Consider the following 20,927-nt stretch of genomic DNA (forward strand, 5'->3'; position numbering starts at 1 on the left):
CCAACATTATTATTATTATTAAATGCATACAAAATACATAAATAAATAAATGAATGAAGTAGGACCCTAATAAAGACCATCGGTTGATTATTTTCAGGTCCTTGGGGGAGTCAGGGGTGTCTTTGGGTGAGGAGAGGGGAGGCTGGGGCCTGAAGGGAGGAGGGGGGAGTGGGCACCAAGTGGGTAGGGGGGTCTTAATCCTTGGCCGTGAGCGGGGAGGGGGCCAGAGAGGGGCTGGTGTGGATTATCTAGGGTCCAATTGCTCCCCCAGAAGCAGGTGCTGGGCAGGATTGATGCCAACTGGATACAGCTGGGCATACGTACCCTTTTTTCCACCCTATGGTCAGTCGGCCAACTGTATTTATCATCATCATCATCAATCGTATTTACTGAGCGCTTACTATGTGCAGAGCACTGTTCTAAGCGCTTGGGAGTACAAATTGGCAACATCTAGAGACAGTCCCTACCCAACAGTGGGCTCCCAGTCTAAAAGGGGGAGACAGAGAACAAGACCAAACATACTAACATGATAATAATGATGGCATTTATTAAGCGCTAACTATGTGCAAAGCCCAGTTCTAAGCTCTGGGGAGGTTACAAGGTGATCAATCAATCAATGGATCGTATTTATTGAGCGCTTAACGGTGTGCAGAGCACTGGACTAAGCGCTTGGGAAGTCCAAGTTGGCAACATATAGAGACAGTCATCATCATCATCATCATCAGTCGTATTTATTGAGCACTTACGGTGTGCAGAGCACTGTACTAAGCGCTTGGGAAGTCCAAGTTGGCAACATATACAGTCATCATCATCATCATCAATCGTATTTATTGAGCGCTTACGGTGTGCAGAGCACTGGACTAAGCGCTTGGGAAGTCCAAGTTGGCAACATATAGAGACAGTCATCATCATCATCATCATCAATCGTATTTATTGAGCGCTTACGGTGTGCAGAACACTGGACTAAGCGCTTGGGAAGTACAAGTTGGCAACATAGACAGTCATCATTATCATCATCAATCGTATTTATTGAGCGCTTACGGTGTGCAGAGCACTGGACTAAGCGCTTGGGAAGTACAAGTTGGCAACATAGACAGTCATCATCATCATCATCAATCGTATTTATTGAGCGCTTACGGTGTGCAGAGCACTGGACTAAGCGCTTGGGAAGTCCAAGTTGGCAACATATAGAGACAGTCATCATCATCATCAATCGCATTTATTGAGCGCTTACGGTGTGCAGAGCACTGTACTAAGCGCTTGGGAAGTCCAAGTTGGCAACATATAGAGACAGTCATCATCATCATCATCAATCGTATTTATTGAGCGCTTACGGTGTGCAGAGCACTGTAGTAAGCGCTTGGGAAGTCCAAGTTGGCAACACATAGAGAGTCATCATCATCATCATCAATCGTATTTATTGAGCGCTTACGGTGTGCAGAGCACTGTAGTAAGCGCTTGGGAAGTCCAAGTTGGCAACATCTAGAGACAGTCATCATCATCAATCGTATTTATTGAGCGCTTACTGTGTGCAGAGCACTGTACTAAGCGCTTGGGAAGTACAAGTTGGCAACATATAGAGACAGTCATCATCATTATCATCAATCGTATTTATTGAGCGCTTACTGTGTGCAGAGCACTGTACTAAGCGCTTGGGAAGTCCAAGTCGGCAACATATAGAGACGGTCCCTACCCAACAGTGGGCTCACAGTCTAGAATGGGGAGACGGAGAACAAGACCAAACATACTAACAAAAGAAAATAAGTAGAATAGATATGGACAAGTAAACCACAGGGGGCTCAGAGCCTCCATCCCCATTTTCCAGATGAGGGAACTGAGGCCCAGAGAAGTTAAGTGACTGGCCCAAGTCCCACAGTTGACAATTGGCGGTGCCGGGAATTATGGAGCGCTTACTGTATGCAGAGCGATCAATCAATCAATCAATCAATCGTATTTATTGAGCTCTTACTGTGTGCGGAGCACTGTACTAAGCGCTTGGGAAGTACGAGTTGGCAACATATAGAGACAGTCCCTACCCAACAGTGGGCTCACAGTCTAGAAGGGGGAGACAGGGAACAAAACCAAACATACTGACAAAATAAAATAAATAGAATAGAGATGTATAAGTAAGTGTGCAAAGCACTGTACTGGTAGGGGGGACATTTTAGGGGAGGGGTCAAGGGTGGGCTCGAGGCCCATCCATTCATTCATTCATTCAATCGTATTTATTGAGCGCTTACTGTGTGCAGAGCACTGTACTAAGCGCTTAGGAAGTACAAGTTGGCAACGTATAGAGACAGTCCCTACCCAACAGTGGGCTCACAGTCTAAAAGGGGGAGACAGAGAACAAAACCAAATATACTAACAAAATAAAATAAATAGAATAGACATGTACAAGTAAAATAAATAAATAAATAAATAGAGTAATAATAATAATAATAATGATGGCATTTGTTAAGCGCTTACTATGTGCAAAGCACTGTTCTAAGCGCTGGGGGGATACAAGGTGGTCAGGTTGTCCCACGTGGGGCTCACAGTCTTAATCCCCGTTTTACAGATGAGGGAACTGAGGCTCAGAGAAGTTAAGTGACTTGACCAAGGTCACACAGCAGACATGTGGCAGAGCCGGGATTTGAACCCATGACCCCTGACTCCACAGTACAAACATATATACATATATACAGGTGCTGTGGGGAAGGGAAGGAGGTAAGATGCGGGGGGGGAATAAAAATTATCACAGTCTAGAAGGGGGAGAAAGAGAACAAAACAAAACATATTAACAGAATCAATCAATCAATCAATCGTATTTATTGAGCGCTTACTGTGTGCAAAGCACTGGACTAAGCGCTTGGGAAGTACAAGCTGGCAACAAAATAAATAGAATAAATATGCACAAATAAAATAAATAAATAGAGTAATAAATATGTACAAATATATATGCATATATACAGGTGCTGTGGGGAAGGGAAGGAGGTAAGATGGGGGGGAAATAAAAATTACCACAGTCTAGAAGGGGGAGACAGAGAACAAAACTAAACATGTTAACAGAATCAATCAATCAATCGTGTTTATTGAGCGCTTACTGTGTGCAGAGCACTGGACTAAGCGCTTGGGAAGTACAAGCTGGCAACAAAATAAGTAGAATAAATATGCACAAATAAAATAAATAAATAAATAGAGTAATAAATATGTACAAACATATATACATATATACAGGTGCTGTGGGGAAGGGAAGGAGGTAAGATGGGGGGGAAATAAAAATTACCACAGTCTAGAAGGGGGAGACAGAGAACAAAACAAAACATATTAGAATCAATCAATCAATCGTGTTTATTGAGCGCTTACTGTGTGCAGAGCACTGGACTAAGCGCTTGGGAAGTACAAGCTGGCAACAAAATAGAATAAATATGCACAAATAAAATAGAGTAATAAATATGTACAAACATCTATACATATATACAGGTGCTGTGGGGAAGGGAAGGAGGTAAGATGGGGGGAAGTAAAAATTACCACAGTCTAGAAGGGGGAGACAGAGAACAAAACAAAACATATTAATAATAATAATAATAATAATGGCATTTATTAAGCGCTTACTATGTGCAAAGCACTGTTCTAGGCGCTGGATAATAATGTTGGTATTTGTTAAGTGCTTACTATGTGCAAAGCACTGTTCTAAGTGCTGGGGGGAACACAAGGAGATGAGGTTGTCCCATGTGGGGCTCACAGTCTTAATCCCCATTTTACAGATGAGGGAACTGAGGCACAGAAAAGTGAAGTGGCTTGCCCAAGGTCACACAGCAGACATGTGGGGGAGGTGGGATTCGAACCCACGACCTCTGACTCCCAAGCCTGCACTCTTTCCACTGAGCCACGTTATTTATTTATTTTTTTATAACAGAATCAATGTCAGTCGTGTTTATAACAGAATCAATCAATCAATCGTGTTTATTGAGCGCTTACTGTGTGCAGAGCACTGGACTAAGCGCTTGGGAAGTACAAGCTGGCAACAAAATAAATATGCACAAATAAAATAAATAAAGAAATAGAGTAATAAATTAATCCACTGTTCCAGGCTGACATAGGGTGGCGGGAAGACCCTCTACCTCCTTCGGGACAGCAGCTGCAGGGTCGAGGGGAGGCGGGGGAGTAGGGTGGACGCCACAATCCAGTCTGATTAGTTTGTTTTTTAGGACGAGGGATTTGCGACTCATTAATCTTAATCTCTTCAGGGTGAGGTGAGTCGGGGGCTGGGGGGAGACGGTGCCCGCTGTCACCCCACTGGCACCACAGGCCCGACCCAAGGTAGGGGCGGCCACTCTCTGACTCTTCTGGCCCCAACTGTCCCTCTCCAATCAATCAATCGTATTTATTGAGCGCTTCCTGTGTGCAGAGCACTGGACTAAGCGCTTGGGAAGTCCATAGTTGGCAACATATAGAGACGGTCCCTACCCAACAGTGGGCTCACAGTCTAAAAGAAAGGAGGGATGGAGCCCAATCAATCAATCAATCGTATTTATTGAGCGCTTACTGTGTGCAGAGCACTGGACTAAGCGCTTGGGAAGTCCAAGTTGGCAACATCTAGAGACAGTCCCAACCCAACAGTGGGCTCACAGTCTAAAAGAAAGGAGGGATGGAGCCCAATCAATCAATCAATCGTATTTATTGAGCGCTTACTGTGTGCAGAGCACTGGACTAAGCGCTTGGGAAGTCCAAGTTGGCAACATATAGAGACAGTCCCTGCCCAACAGTGGACTCACAGTCTAAAAGAAAGGAGGGACGGAGTCCGATCAATCAATCAATCGTATTTATTGAGCGCTTACTGTGAGCAGAGCACTGGACTAAGCGCTTGGGAAGTCCAAGTTGGCAACATATAGAGACAGTCCCTACCCAACAGTGGGCTCACAGTCTAGAAGGGGGAGACAGAGAACAAAACCAAACATGTTAACACAATAAAATAAATAGAATAGATAGGTACAAGTAAAATAAATAAATAAATAGAGTAATAAATATGTACAAACATATACATATCGAGTCAGAGGAGCTGGGTTCTAATTCCGGCCTCTGCCACTGACCTGCTGTGTGACACTTATGTATATCTCCATAAATCAATCAATCAATCAATCAATTGTATTTATTGAGCGCTTACTGTGTGCAGAGCACTGTACTAAGCACTTGGGAAGTACAAGTTGGCAACATATAGAGACAGTCCCTACCCAACAGTGGGCTCACAGTCTAAAAGGGGGAGACAGAGAACAAAACCAAACATACTAACAAAATAAAATAAATAGAATAGATATGTACAAGTAAAATAGAGTAATAAATCTGTACAAACATATATACATAAATACAGGTGCTGTGGGGAAGGGAAGGAGGTAAGATGGCGGGGATGAAGAGGGGGACGAGGGTCCAGCTAGTCCAGAGGGTCCGGAGCTCACCTCCTCCAGGAGGCCTTCCCAGACTTGAGCCCCTTCCTTCCTCTCCCCCTCCTCTCCCTCTCCATCCCTTCCGCCTTACCTCCTTCCCTCCCCCGCAGCACCTGTATAGATGTATATATGTTTGTACGTATTTATTACTCTATTTATTTATTTTACTTGTACATATCTATTCTATTTATTTTATTTTGTTAATATGTTTTGTTCTCTGTCTCCCCCTTCGAGACTGTGAGCCCACTGTTGGGTAGGGACCGTCTCTAGATGTTGCCAACGTGGTTCAGTGGAAAGAGCCCGGGCTTTGGAGTCAGAGGTCGTGGGTTCAAATCCCGGCTCCGCCACTTGTCAGCTGTGTGACTTTGGGCAAGTCACTTCCCTTCCCTGTGCCTCAGTTACCTCATCTGTAAAATGACGATTAGGACTGTGAGCCCCCCGTGGGACAACCTGATCACCTTGTAACCTCCCCAGTGCTTAGAACGGTGCTTTGCACATGGTAAGCGCTTAATAAATGCCATCAAAAAAAAAAACTTGTACTTCCCAAGCGCTTAGTACGGTGCTCTGCACACAGTAAGCGCTCAATAAACACGATTGAATGAATGAATGAATGAATGAGGGTCAGGTCCGGCTTTGCAGCCTCGCTCTCCCCCTCCGCCCTCTTCTCTGACTGATCAATTGATTTTCTTTCTTTCACTCATTCAGTCGTGTTTTTGGGGTGCTCAGTGCGTGCAGAGCACTGTGCTGAGCGCTTGGAAGAATACAACAATAAACAGACACATTCCCAGCTCACAATGAATTTTCTCCTTCCTGCTGTTAGGTTTCCCAAGGCCTGACACCCCCCCCCCAACCCTTCTATGAGGACCATCTTTGAGGACCCCCAGCCCCCCACAATCAGTCCAACAGGAGAGGAAAGGCCCTGGGTTATAATCCCGGCTCCATCAGTTGCCTGCTGGGTGACTTTAGGCAAGTCATTTAACTTATCTGGACTTCGGTTGCCTCATCTACAAAATGGGGAATAATCAATCAATCAATCAATCGATCGATCGTATTTATTGAGCGCTTACTGTGTGCAGAGCACTGTACTAAGCGCTTGGGAAGTACAAGTTGGCAACATATAGAGACGGTCCCTACCCAACAGTGGGCTCACAGTCTAGAAGGAATAAGACTGTGAGTCCCATGTGGGACCGCGACTCTGTCCAATCTGATTAGCTTGGATCCACTTCTGCGCTTAGTACAGTGCCTGGCTACATATTAAGTGCTTAAGAAATACCAAAACGAATAACGAAAAAAAGAAAGGCTAGCAGCTGGAGGCAGGAAGCCTGGTGGAAAGCGCACAGGGCTTACCTGTGACCTTGGCCTTCACTTAACTCTGTGCCTCGGTTTCTTCATTTGCAAAACAGGAGTAAAATCGCTCCCTCCCTTTCGGACTGTGAGCCCCACGAGATGATCTGATTACTTTCTATCTACCACAGTGCTTATCACGATACTTGGCACCTAGTAAGCGCTAAATAAATGCCTCCATTATCATTAGAAAAAATAAAAAATTAAGGGCTGCTCTTTCTTTTCGGAGGAAGGACCCCACTAACCCTCTACTTCCCCTGGAATCAAGGCCTCGGGCGGAAACTGGAATGGGAGGGATGGGGGTTAGACCTGAAAAAGAGCCTGCCAATGGATTGGGATGGGAGGGCAGGAAGTAAAAGAAATGAAGTCTCTCCCTCCAGGGAAGAAATAGTAATGATAATAATGATGGTATTTGCTAAGCGCTTACTATGTGCCGAGCTCTGTTCTGAGCGCTGGGGGAGACACAAGTTTATCAGGTTGTCCTCAGTGGAGCTCAGAGTCTTAATCCCCATTCTACAGGTGAGGTAACTGAGGCCCGGAGAAGTGAAGTGACGTGCCCAAAGTCACCCAGCTGACAAGTGGCAGAGCCGGGATTAGAACCCACGACCTCTGACTCCCAAGCCTGGGCTCTTTCCACTAAACCACGCTGCTTCTCTATCGCTCCTATCTACCATAATATATATAATAGTACTGTAATATACTGTACCATAGCATATTAGTATATTATAGTATAGTATATTAGAGAAGCAGCGTGGCTCAGTGGAAAGAGCACGGGCTTGGGAGTCAGAGGTCTTGGGTTCGAGTCCCAGCTCCGCCACATGTCTGCTGTGTGACCTTGGGCAAGTCACTTAACTTCTCTGAGCCTCAGTTCCCTCATCTGTAAAATGGGGATTAAGACTGTGAGCCCCATGCCTGATCACCGCTTTGCACATAGTAAGCGCTTAACAAATGCCATCATCATTATTATTAATCAGTCAATCAATCAATCAATCAATTGTATTTATTGAGCGCTTACAGTGTGCAGAGCACTGTACTAAGCGCTTGGGAAGTCCAAGTTGGCAACATATAGAGACAGTCCCTACCCAACAGTGGGCTCACAGTCTAAAAGGCTTATGGGCCAAGAACCTGATTCCCACCCCCACCCTACCTCCTTCCCCTCCCCACAGTACTTGCCTATATTTGTATAGATTTATTACTCTATTTTACTTGTACATATTTACTATTCTGTTTATTTTGTTAATGATGTGCATTATAGCTATAATTCTATTTGTTCTGACGATTTTGATTTCACCTGTCTACATGTTTTGTACTGTGTCTGTTTCCCCCTTCTAGACTGTAAGACCGTTGTTGGGTGTTGCCGATTTGTACTTCCCAAGCGCTTAGTACAGTGCTGTGCACACAGTAAGCGCTCAATAAATTCGACTGAATGGAGAAGCAGCGTGGCTCAGTGGAAAGAGCACGGGCTTTGGAGTCGGAGGTGATGGGTTCAAATGCCGGCGCCACCAATTGTCAGCTGGGTGACTTTGGGCAAGTAACTTCACTTCTCTGGGCCTCAGATCCCTCATCTGTAAAATGGGGATGAAGACTGTGAGCCCCCCGTGGGACAACCTGATCACCTTGTAACCTCCCCAGTGCTTAGAACAGTGCTTTGCATGTAGTAAGCGCTTAATAAGTGCCATTATTATTATTAGACTGTGAGCCCACTGTTGGGTAGGGACCATCTCTATATGTTGTCAACTTGGACTTCCCATGCACTTAGTACAGTGCTCTGCACACAGTAAGCGCTCAATAAATACGATTGAATCACCGTCGACCCCCGGCCCACGTCTTCCCCCTGGCCTGGAATGCCCTCCCTCCGCACATCCACCAAGCTAGCTCTCTTCCCCCCTTCAAGGCCCTACTGAGAGCTCACCTCCTCCAGGAGGCCTTCCCACACTCAGCCCCCTCCTTCCTCTCCCCCTCCACACCCTCTCCATCTCCCCCGCCTTACCTCCTTCCCCTCCCCACGGCACCTGTATATATGTTTGTTTGTATTTATTACTCTATTTATTTATTCTATTTATTTTATTTTGTTAATATGTTTTGTTTTGTTGTCTGCCTCCCCCTTCTAGACTGTGAGCCCACTGCTGGGTAGGGACCGTCTCTATATGTTGCCAAGTTGTACTTCCCAAGCGCTTAGTCCAGTGCTCTGCACACAGTAAGCGCTCAATAAATACGATTGAATGAATGAATGAATTGAATGAATGAATGCCCGCGGGCAAACACCGGACATGCGCTAACGCTCCCGCGTCTTTGGCCGACGCAAGGCCGCCCCCTGCTGGTGGCGGACGGTTCTGCCCCAAACGCTCTCAGCGCTCCCTGGCGGGCAGGGCGCAGGCGCGGCCTAGTGGGGCTGCCTGGTGGGCAGTGCGCAGGCGCGGCCCAGCGGGGGCTGCCCGGCGGGCAGTGCGCAGGCGCAGTCCGGCGGGCGGGGCGCCGGCGCGTTCCAGGGGGGCTAGATGGAGTGCAGGGCGCATGCGCGGCCCAGCGGGGCTGCCTCTTGCGCCCCCGCGTGGCCGAGGCGGGGAGGACAACAGGTGTTGCCCCGTGGGCTTTATTCGTGGCGGGGTTACGGGGGGGTGGTCTGGGGCCGCGGGCAGGGGAAGCAATCAAGCAATCAATCAATCAATCAATCAATCGTATTTATTGAGCGCTTACTGTGTGCAGAGCACTGTACTAAGCGCTTGGGAAGTGCAAGTTGGCAACACATAGAGACAGTCCCTACCCAACAGTGGGCTCCCAGTCTAAAAGGGGGAGACAGAGAACAAAACCAAACATACTAACAAAATAAAATAAATAGAATAGATATGTACAAGTAAAATGAATAGAGTAATAATAAGTAATAATAGAGTAATAGGGGAAGCAACTCAGTGCCACCCTCTCCCAACTCTAGTTGGGACTTGGCTTAGTGGAAAAAACTACAGATTTATCGCTCTTACTTGTACATATTTACAATTGTACAATGTACAATATTTACACATGTACATTGTGTTCCTCGTTAGTATAGTGGTGAGTATCCCCGCCTGTCACGCGGGAGACCGGGGTTCGATTCCCCGACGGGGAGAAAAGTACATTTTAAGCGCTTAGTACAGTGCTCTGCACACAGTAAGCGCTCAATAAATACGATTGATTGATATTTACTATTCTATTTTGTTAATGATGTGCATATAGCTTTAATTCTATTTGTTCTAACAATCCCTCTTCCCCATCCTCCCCACCTTACCTCCTTCCCCTCCCCACAGCACCTGTCTATATGTATATAGGTTTGTACATATTTATTCTATTTACTTTATTTTGTTAATATGTTTTGTTTTGTTCTCTGTCTCCCCCTTCTAGACTGTGAGCCCACTGTTGGGTAGGGACCGTCTCTATATGTTCCCGACCTGTACTTCCCAAGCGCTTAGTACAGTGCTCTGCACACAGTAAGCGCTCAATAAATATGAATGAATGAATGAAAGAGCCCGGGTTTGGGAGTCAGAGGACGTGAGTTCTGTTCCTGCTCTGCCCCTAGCCTGTGTGACCTTAGGAAGCCACTTAATTTCTGTGGGCCTCTGTTACCTCACCTGTAAAATGGGGATTGAGATTGTGAAGCCCACCTGGGACAACATGATTACCTCGACATGCTCATGTCTCCCCTAGCCTAAAAAAAAAAACCCTTTCCCTGACTGCCCCCATTTCCCTCCTACCCTTCCTCTCCAAACTCCTTGTGGGGGTTGTCTTCACCTTCTGTCTTAAGTTCCTCTCCTCCAATTCTCTCCTTGACCCCCTCCAATCTGGTTTTCATCCCCCTCACTCCTGCAAAGCCGCCCTCTCAAAGGCCACCCATGATTTCCTTATATCGAACAGTCTCTATGCCGTCCTCCTTCAACTCCTTCAACCACCCCCTTCTCCTGGAAACATTATCCAACCTCGGCTTCACGGACACCTTTCATTCATTCATTCAATTGTATTTATTGAGCACTTACTGTGTGCAGAGCACTGTACTAAGCGCTTGGGAAGTCCAAGTTGGCAACATATAGAGATGGTCCCTGCCCAACAGCGGGCTCACCCTCCTTTCCTGGTTCTCCTCCTATCTCTCTGGCCGCTCATTCTCAGTCTCTTTTGTGGGCTTCTCCTCTGTCTCTCAACTCCTGATTGTGGGGATCTCTCACCATTCCCGTCTGGGTCCCCTTCTATTTTCCATTTACACCCACGCCCTTGGAGAACTCATTCGCTCCTATGGCTTCACCTACCTCCATTACACAAATGATTCCCAAATCTACGTCTCCAGTCCTGATCTCTCTCCCTTTCCAGTCTCACATCTCCTCCTACCTTCAAGACATCTTTACATGGATATCCTCATTCTAGTTCACCGTACCTCGTTCTTGCCTGTCCCGCCATTGACCCCCTGCCCACGTCCTCCCCCTGGCCTGGAATGCCCTCCCTTCACACATCTGCCAAACTAGCTCTCTCTTTCAAGCCCTACTGAGAGCTCACCTCCTCCGGGAGGCCTTCCCAGACTGAGCCCCCTTTTCCCTCTCCTCCTCCCCATCCCTACCTCCTTCCCCTCCCCACAGCACCTGTGTGTTTGTACAGATTTATTACTCTATTTTACTTGTCCATATTTACTATTGTTTTGTTAATGATGTGCATCAAGCTTTATTTCTATTTATTCTGACGACTTGACACGTGTCCACGTTTTGTTGTCTGTCTCCCCCTTCTAGACTGTGAGCCCGTTGTTGGGTAGGGACCGTCTCTATATGTTGGCGACTTGTACTTCCCAAGCACTTAGTACAGTGCTCTGCACATAGTAAGGGCTCAATAAATACAACTGATTGAATGAATGTCCTCCCATCACCTCAAACTTAACATGTTCTAAACAGAGCTCCTTATCTTCCCACCCAAACCCTATCCTCCCCGACTTTCCCATCCCTGTAGACGGCACCACCCTCCTGCCTGTCTCAAGCCCATAACCCTGGTGTTGTCCTCGACTCCTCTCTTTCAACCCACATATTCAATCTATCATTAAATCCTGTCGCTTAAACCTTCACATCCCTCAAATCCACCCTTTCCTCTCCCTCCGAACTGCTACCACGTTAATCCAAGCACTCACCCTCTCACACCTTGATTACTTTTTCAGCCTCCTTGCGGACCTCCCGTCTCTCCCTACTTCACCGTGCTGTCCCGACCGTTTTCCTACAAAAATGTTCAGTCCATGTTTCCCCAGTCCTCAACACCCTCCAGTTGTTGCCCATCCACCTCTACCTCAAAAAGGGACCTGGAGACTGTATTTGCCCCTAGCCTGGTTTCTTTCAGGCCTGCGGGGGAGGGATTTAGTGCGGACTCAGCCCCTGGCTGCCAAAGTGGAGGCTGGGCCCTTGGGCTGATTTTTATGTAATGGATAGAGCACGAGCCTAGGAGTCAGAAGGTCAAGGGTTCTAATGCCACCTCTGCCCCTCGTCTGCTGTGTGACCTCAGGCAAGTCGCTTGCCTTCTCTGGGCCTGTTACCCCATCTGTGAAATGGGGATTAGAGATGGTGAGCTCCATGTGGGACAGGACTGGGTCCAACACCATTTGCTTGTATCCGCCCCACCACTTTGTACAGTGCCTGGCACATAGTAAGTGCTTAACACATACCACAGATATTGTTATTGAGGGAGGGGAGCCAGATTCTGCACCAAGACATTAGGCCAGGAGGCCAGATGACCACCCTGTGCCCGGGGGCAGCCAGGATCCTCAGCCAGCAGACCCTGCCACCCCCTCCCTTTGGCCAGGGCCACCCCTTTGGTCCGTGGGCACGAGGTAAATGGGGGGGGGGGGGGATCAGAGGTTTTGGTGGAGGGACTACGGGCCTTTTCCTATAACCCTCAGGCCCAAAGCTACTCCAGCTAAGCAGTGCCCGAGCCTCTTTACTCCATTCGAGCCTCAGCTTGAAGCCCTGCTTTAACTCTCCTCACCTTCCTGAGGATCAGCAACCAACCCGGCCAGCGGACGGGAAACTGAGGCCCAGAGTCTGCCCTCCACCCCCACAATGAGGAGAGAAGAGGAAGCACAGGACTGAGGACCTGAGCCTTTTTCTTGAAAGCACCTGTAATGCCCCTTTGGGGTTGGCAAGAGAGACAGAGAGAGAGAAAAAAAAAAAAGCCAGGGATGGGAAGGGGCGAGGGGCTGGGCAAAGTACATCTGTGCCAGTGGGGTAGGAGGAGGAGCTGGAGGCCAGGGCTGGTTGCCACCCCCCAACCCCCTCCTCCCTCTCCCCTACAGTGCCCCTCGCACCCGGCTCCACTGAACAGGGCAGCAGGGAGGCCCAGCCCGGCTCGTCCCGGGGGCGAGCTGCCAAGGGGACGGGAAGAGGAAACTCGGCCCGCACGGTCACCCCATGTCCGGGGTTACGCCCGCTCCCCACGGATGCGGCGGGCCAGCTGGATGTCCTTGGGCATGATGGTCACCCGCTTGGCGTGGATGGCGCACAGGTTGGTGTCTTCAAAGAGCCCCACTAGGTAGGCCTCGCTCGCCTCCTGAGGACAGACACACAGACAGGCAGAGGGGCATGAGGTGCAGGGCTGACGGGAAGCGGCTTCCCGAGGCTGGGAAGGAAGGGGACCAGGAGCCCCAGCTTTGCAGAGGAGAGCAGGGCGCTTCTTGTTGCCCACTGGAACGGCAGCTGGAATGGTGGGGGGGGGCAAGGAATCAGGGCACGGCCCCCCACCATCCCCAGGGGTCAATTCAGCCCCCCCGCCCAGACCTGCAGGGCCCCGATGGCCGCGCTCTGGAACCGCAGGTCCGTCTTGAAGTCCTGGGCGATCTCGCGCACCAGGCGCTGGAAGGGCAGCTTCCGGATCAGCAGCTCGGTGGACTTCTGGTAGCGCCGGATCTCCCTCAGAGCCACGGTGCCCGGCCTGGTTGGGAATGGCGGGGGGAGGGACCACTACATTTAATCCATCCGTGCTATTTACCGAATATTTAAACAGACTTTTAGACTGTGAGCCCACTGTTGGGTAGGGACTGTCTCTATATGTTGCCAATTTGTACTTCCCAAGCGCTTAGAACAGTGCTCTGCACATAGTAAGCGCTCAATACGACTGATGATGTTTACCGTATGCAGAGTACTGTACTAAGCACTTGGGAGAGTCCAATGCAGCAGACACGATCCCTGCCCATTGCGAGCTCCCAGTCTAGAGGGTGAGCCCCGCGGCAACCCCCGGTTGCCCAGTCTCCTCCAGGTGACCGTCTGGTGGGCCTGGCCCGGTTGCCCAAGGGCCCCAACAGCCCTGTCCTGGGGTCACAGCAGACCAGCACCCTGGAGTTGCTAGGGCAGAGAGGAAGAACTTGCCAACTTGTACTTCCCAAGCGCTTAGTACAGTGCTCTGCACACAGTCAGTGCTTAATACAATTGATTGAACAGGGAGGGACGGAGGTTCCCAACCTGCAGCCCCCACCTGGAAGGCATTAATCAGAGCTGTGCCCAGTCCCCACCCAGTGCCCCGCGACCCAAGCACCTGTAGCGGTGGGGTTTCTTGACCCCGCCTGTGGACGGGGCACTCTTCCTGGCTGCCTTGGTGGCCAGCTGCTTCCTCGGGGCCTTCCCTCCCGTGGACTTCCGGGCCGTCTGCTTGGTCCGGGCCATACTGGACACGCGCTATGGTCTCTAGAAACATGGGGAAATATTCGGGGGGGGGGGGGGTCAGGAGTGCAGCAGGGGTGGGGAAAGCTCCACCAGTTTTGATAACTAGTGGATAGGGCTCAGGCCTGGGCATCAGAAGGACTTGGGTTCTAATCCTGGTGCAACCTGTGCATCTCCTGTGTGACCTTAGGCAATCACTTTTTCTCTGGGCCTCAGTTTCCTCAGCTGTATAATGGGGATTAGGAATGCGCCAGGGACTGTGTCCAACCCAATTACCTTGTATCTATCCCAACACTTAGTACAGTGGCTGGCACATAGTAAGCACTTGATACCCTGATCATTATTATTATTACCATCGCTTTCAGACCCAGGAGGAGCCCGACCGTCTCTATACGTTGCCGACTTGTACTTCCCAAGGGCTTAATACAGTGCTCTACACACAGTAAGCGCTCAATAAATATGGTTGAATGACTGAAGCAACTGCTCAACTCTGGATCTCCCCTAAAGCACTGTGTGGAGCTGGAGAAAATTCATTCATTCAATCATATTTACTGAGCACTTACTGCGTGCAGAGGACTGCATTAAGCGCTTGGGAAGAACAAGCTGGCAACATATAGAGATGGTCCCTACCCAACAGCAGGCTCTCCTAGAAGAGGGAGACAGACAACAAAACATATTAACAAAATAAAATAAATAGAATAAATATGTACAAGGAAAATAGAGTAATAAATATGTACAAACATATATACATTTATACAGGTGCTGTGGGGAGGGGAAGGAGGTAAGGGGGAGAGAAAGGAGGGGCCTCAGTGTGGGAAGGCCTCCTGGAGGAGGTGAGCTCTCAGTAGGGCCTTGAAGGGAGGAAGAGAGCTAGCTTGGCGGATGGGTAGAGGGATTGGGGGCATTCCAGGCCCAGGGGAGGACGTGGGCCGGGGGTCAACAGCAGGACAGGACTGTCTCTATATGTTGCCAATTTGTCCTTCCCAAGCGCTTAGTCCAGTGCTCTGCACATAGTAAGCGCTCAATAAATACGATTGATGATGATGATGACAGGTGAGAACGAGGCACAGCGAGAAGATTGGCAGCAGAGGAGCAGAGGGTGCGGGCTGGGCTGGAGAAGGAGAGAAGGGAGGGGAGGTAGGAAAAGGCGAGGTGATGGACAGCCTTGAAGCCAAAGAGAGAAGCAGGGGAAGAGATGCTGAGAGGAAACAATACCCTTTGGGGTAACTGGCAGCCATCCTACCCTAGCTTGGCATACTAAATAGGGCCGAGGCCAATGCCAAACCTCCCAAACCAGTCTTTGGACTTCCTGCTTGGCTCGCCTCATGGACCCCGGGGACTTAGAGAGACAGACAGAGAGTTGAGGGAGATAGGCAGGACATAAGGAACAGCCCAGCCATGGGGAAAGAGGAGACCCGTTACCTGCCGCCCGCTGAGTCTTGGCTGCTCTTTTCCCCCCAGAAGGCTGCTAAGGTAGCCGGGTAGCTCTCAGAACTGCCTTTTATCAGGGAGAACCGTTCCCAATCCCCCACCCTGCCTAACGGCCCATTGCCGACAGCTGTCTGCCACGCTCCAGCTGTACCCACTCCCTCCAGCCCTGCCTCCTCTCCCCCTCCAACCATGGCTCTCTTTTTTCTTCTTTTAATCATCATCATCATCATCAATCGTATTTATTGAGCACTTACTGTGTGCAGAGCACTGTACTTAGCGCTTGGGAAGTACAAGTTGGCAACATATAGAGACAGTCCCTACCCAACAGTGGGCTCACAGTCTAAAAGGGGGAGACAGAGAACAAAACCAAACATACTAACAAAATAAAATAAATAGAATGGTACTTGCTAAGCGCTTACTATGTGCCAGGCACTGTACTAAGCATCCAATGGGAAGCGGGGGGGGTTCTCTCCACCTGACTGAAGCAGGGGATGGGGAGAAGCGGGGAGAGAGGCTGGAGAAAAGCGATGGAACCGGGCTGAAGAAAAGTCCCGGGAAGAGGTTGGGGTGGGAGTAATAATTGTGGTATTTGTTCAGCGCTTACTATGCGCCAGGCACCGTATGAAGTGCTAGGGTAGAGACAAGATAATCACGTCCCACATGGAGCTCACTTTCTAAGTAGGAGGGAGGACAGGGATCGAACCCCCATTTTGCATATGAGGGAACTGAGGCATGGAGAAGTGAAGTGCCTTGCCCAAGGTCACACAGCAGACAAGTGGCAGAGCCAGGATTAGAATTCAGGTCCACGCTCTTTCCGCTAGGCCACACTGCTTCTTGAGGGCAGGGCTAATACATCATGTGTAGCCATATCGCTATATTGTACATTCCCATGTGGTTAGTACAGTGTTCTGCACACAGTAAGCGCTCAGTAAATATTACTGACTGACAAGATGGGCGCTCAGAGAGCTTGGGGCCTGTTATGCCATCACCAGATAACGCCTTTGCACACTGCTTCGTCACAATTTAGAGCCCTCTGTGAGGGATGTGCTATGTCATACCGCAACCAAACAACAGCTGGCTGGGGGGTGACATGTTTTGTTGTGATGAGGCAGTGTGGCTTACTGGCAAGAGCATGAGGCTGGGAGTTTCGAGGCCCAGGTTCTATTCCTTGTTCTGCCACTGGCCTGCTGTGTGACCTCGAGCAAGTCACTGGACCTCTCTGGACCTCAGTTCCTCGTTTTTAAAATGGGGATAAAACAGATTATGAGCCTTGCTTGGGAGAGGTAATGAATCTGATCTAATAACCTTGTATCTACATTAGTCCTTAACACTTAAGCACTTGATAAATGCCACCATTGCTTACGACATAATAGTTATGGATTACTCTCTCCCCCCTCCAACAAAGCCACCTACTGCAGGACGCTGTCTTGACTAAATCCCCAACCATCCTTGTTGTCAGTCTTTCTCAGCTCTCCCATTTCTCTTTATTTTGGGTTTTCTTTTGGTTTTATCACTGCTGCCTAATGTCCCCTGGCTTTTCATTTGGAAACTTGTGCCCTCTTGCCTCCCTCAGTAGCCTGGGGATCTCCTCTTGACCTACTGCCCGTTTCCAAGTGCCTGAACAGGACAATGACATGTCAGGAAGGAGAGAGCCCCATGTGTTGAAAGCCCGATGCATCCTATTAATAATAATAATAATAATGGCATTTGTTAATGCTTACTATGAGCAAAGCACTATTCTAAATGCTGGGGCGGATACAAGGTGATCAGGTTGTCCCATGTGGGGCTCACAATCTTAATCCCCATTTTACAGCTGAGGGAACTGAGGACCAGAGAATAATAATAATAATAATAATAATAATAATAATAATAATAATAATAATGATCATCATCATCATCAATCGTATTTATTGAGCGCTTACTATGTGCAGAGCACTGTACCAAGTGCTTGGGAAGTACAAATTGGCAACATAGAGAGACAGTCCCTACCCAACAGTGGGCTCACAGTCTAAAAGGGGGGAGACAGAGAACAAAACCAAACATACTAACAAAATAAAATAAATAGAACAGATATGTACAAGTAAAATAAATAAATAAATGATGGCATTTGTTAAGCGCTTACTATGTGCAAAGCACTGTCCTAAGCGCTGGGGAGGTTACAAGGTGATCAGGTTGTCCCCACGGGGGGCTCACAGTTTTAATCCCCATTTTACAGATGAGGTAACTGAGGCACAGAGAAGTGAAGTGACTTGCCCAAAGTCACACAGCTGACAGTTGGCAGAGCTGGGATTTGAACCCATGACCTCTGACTCCAAAGCCCGGGCTCTTTCCACCGAGCCACGCTGCTTCTCCTATTGCAGCAGAGATACCCCTACGTCATACCAGGGGTGGGGAGGTGCCACGTTGGCATCACCATGGCCTTGTGGTCTCATGTTAAGGTCAGGTGCCCGGCCCTAATGGCCTCACAGGCAGCTGCTCGGGTTTTGCACCAAAAGGCAAGGAGACTTGGCAGGGAAATGCAAGGAGTCAGAGAAGCAGCGTGACTTAGTGGAAAGTGCACGGACTTGGGAGACAGAGGTCGTGGGTTCGAATCCCAGCTCTGCCACATTGAACAAGTCACGTCCCTCTGCACCTCGGTTACCTCATCTGTAAAATGGAGATTAAGACCGTGAGTCCCATGTGGGGACAACCTGATTACCCTGTATCTACCCCAGCTTTTAGAATAGTTCTTAGCACATAAATAATTATAAATAATGATAGCATTTATTAAGCACTTACTATGTGCAAGGTGATCAGGTTGTCCCACGGGGGCTCACAGTCTTCATCCCCATTTTACAGATGAGGGAACTGAGGCCCAGAGAAGTGAAGTGACTTGCCCTAAGTCACACAGCTGACAATTGGTGGAGCTGGGATTTGAACCCATGACCTCTGGCTCCAAAGCCCGTGCTCTTTCCACTGAGCCACGAAAAATAATAATAATAATAATGGCATTTATTAAGTGCTTACTATGTGCAAAGCACTTTTCTAAGCGCTGGGGAGGCTACAAGGTGATCAGGTTGTCCCACGTGGGGCTCACAGTCTTCATCCCCATTTTACAGATGAGGGAACTGAGGCCCAGAGAAGTGAAGTGACTTGCCCAAAGTCACACAGCTGACAATTGGCGGAGCTGGGATTTGAACCCATGACCTCTGACTCCAAAGCCCGGGCTCTTTCCGCTGAGCCACGCTGCTTCTCCAGCACGATTTAGTGGAAAGTGCACGGACTTGGGACAGAGATTGTGGTTTCCAATCCCAGCTCTGCCGCTTTGAACAAGTCACTTCACTTTTCTGCGCCTCGGTTACCTCATCTGTAAAATGGAGATGAAGACCGTGAGCCCCATGTGGGGACAACCTGATTACCTTGTATCTACCCCAGCTTTTAGAACAGTTCTTAGCACATATTAAGTGCTTAACAAATACTATTATTATTATTATTATTGTTGGCACGAACTGTGGACACCATGTTGATGTCACAGTGATGTCACAGTGATGTCACAGTAGTGGCCCGGCCCTAACAGCCTCACGGGGAGCTGCTCGGGCATCACCACCGAAACCCAAGGGGACCGGGTGACGAAATGCTTAATAATAATAATAATGGTATTTGTTAAGCGCTTACTATGTGCAAAGCACTATTCTAAGCACTATGTTGCCAACTTGTACTTCCCAAGCGCTTAGTACAGTGCTCTGCACACAGTAAGCGCTCAATAAATACGATTGATGATAATGATGATGATGGGGGGATACAGGGTGATCAGGTTGTCCCACGTGGGGCTCACCGTCTTCACCCCCATTTTCCAGATGAGGGAACTGAGGCCCAGAGAAGTGAAGTGACTTGCCCAAAGTCACCCAGCTGACAGTTGGTGGTGGCGGGATTTGAACCCATGACCTCTGACACACTTCTGTGTGGAGAAGCAGCGTGGCTCAATGGAAAGAGCCCGGGCTTTGGAGTCGGAGGTCAGGGGTTCAAATCCCGGCTCTGCCCCTTGTCTGCTGTGTGACTTTGGGCAAGTCACTTCACTTCTCTGGGCCTCAGTTACCTCATCTGTAAAATGGGGATTAAGACTGTGAGCCTCTTGGGACAACCTGATCACCTTGTAACCTCCCCCAGCGCTTAGAACAGTGCTTTGCACATAGTAAGCACTTAGTAAATGCCATTATTATTATTATTATTATTCTGACTCCAAAGCCCGGGCTCTTTCCACTGAGCCACACTGCTTCTCTGGGGCAGCTTGGAATCCCACAATGCCTTGCGTGAACAGTGGGCACCACGTTGGCATTACCTCAGCCTCACGGGCCCCTCCTCGGGTTTCGCCCCCTCAGGCCTTGGAGCCCCCCAATCCCTTGCGCCAACTATGAGCACCACGTTGTGGTCGCCTCAGCCTCGGCTTCAGGCCCTAACGGCCTCACGGGCGCCCGCTGAGGAGAACTGGCGGGAAAAGGCGAGGCTTCCCACCATGCCTTGCGCGAACTGTGGGCGCGCGCCCCGGAGCCCGAGCTGATTGGTTCCCCCTTCGCCCCGCCCAAAAGGCGCCGTGCCCTTCGCTCTAACAGGGCGCTGCGCTCAGACTGACGCGCCCAGCGGCCAATCAGCGTCAAGGGGCGGGGCTTCCCCGGCCGTTGGGGAGCGCCCCCCCTCCCCGACCACTAGGTGGCGGGCGGCAACGAGAGCGTCGGGCGGGCGTAATGGCGACCCCAGCCACCTCACCCCTATGTCGCCCATCGCCAATGGCGACCCCCGCCACCTCGCCCTCCCATCCCCGGTTGTTGCCCTTAGAGGCCGCCTTTTAACGGCCCACTTACCTTATCGGTTTCGGGAGGCTCCGACGGCGTCGAAGACGACGAGTCTGGGGTTGGCGTTGGGCCGAACATGCCTTCCCACAATGCCCCGCGTTGGCCGTTGGCCCAAGTCTTGCCTCAGGCCCTCTCCCCCCCGCGTGCCCAGTCAGGCTGACCACTGTACTGAGCACCTACTGTGTGCGGCACACTGGACTAAACGCCCGGGAAAGACACATTCAGTTGCACCTTGGCCACCTCCTTTCGAAGACTTC

The 20,927-nt window shown here is 49.4% G+C and overlaps 1 protein-coding gene and 1 non-coding gene across 4 annotated transcripts; one reads left to right on the forward strand and one right to left on the reverse strand.

The window, feature by feature from the left end:
- The first annotated feature begins 9,798 nt into the window (after window positions 1-9,798).
- TRNAD-GUC lies at window positions 9,799-9,870 on the forward strand. The gene has a single exon. It is a non-coding gene; the product is annotated as a tRNA-Asp (tRNA).
- A 2,838-nt stretch (window positions 9,871-12,708) lies between these two features.
- LOC119945964 (histone H3.3A) lies at window positions 12,709-20,772 on the reverse strand. 3 transcript variants are annotated; one of them, XM_038767285.1, is made up of 4 exons: window positions 20,680-20,772; window positions 14,286-14,434; window positions 13,532-13,685; window positions 12,709-13,304 (listed from the first exon to the last, which is right to left on the reverse strand). In XM_038767285.1, exons 2-4 carry the CDS (start codon window positions 14,411-14,413, stop codon window positions 13,176-13,178), a joined length of 411 nt encoding a protein of 136 aa, XP_038623213.1. In that variant the 5' UTR covers window positions 14,414-14,434; window positions 20,680-20,772; the 3' UTR covers window positions 12,709-13,175. The 3 variants fall into 3 exon arrangements, with proteins under 3 accessions (XP_038623213.1, XP_038623214.1, XP_038623212.1); XM_038767286.1 differs by lacking the exon at window positions 20,680-20,772 and adding an exon at window positions 15,833-15,865; XM_038767284.1 differs by lacking the exon at window positions 20,680-20,772 and adding an exon at window positions 20,160-20,306 and having other exon boundaries at window positions 12,711-13,304.
- Window positions 20,773-20,927: the final 155 nt, after the last annotated feature.

The sequence above is a fragment of the Tachyglossus aculeatus genome, chromosome 26, assembly GCF_015852505.1.
Source record: "Tachyglossus aculeatus isolate mTacAcu1 chromosome 26, mTacAcu1.pri, whole genome shotgun sequence".
NCBI lineage: Eukaryota > Metazoa > Chordata > Mammalia > Monotremata > Tachyglossidae > Tachyglossus > Tachyglossus aculeatus.

Excerpts from the sequence above, each read along its gene's own strand:
- LOC119945964 (XM_038767285.1), bottom strand. The coding sequence starts at position 14,413 with ATGGCCCGGACCAAGCAGACGGCCCGGAAGTCCACGGGAGGGAAGGCC. Across the intron at positions 13,686-14,285 it reads AAGAAACCCCACCGCTACAG|GCCGGGCACCGTGGCTCTGA; the intron begins GTGCTTGGGTCG and ends ATTCCCAACCAG. Across the intron at positions 13,305-13,531 it reads CGGCCATCGGGGCCCTGCAG|GAGGCGAGCGAGGCCTACCT; the intron begins GTCTGGGCGGGG and ends GTCTGTCCTCAG.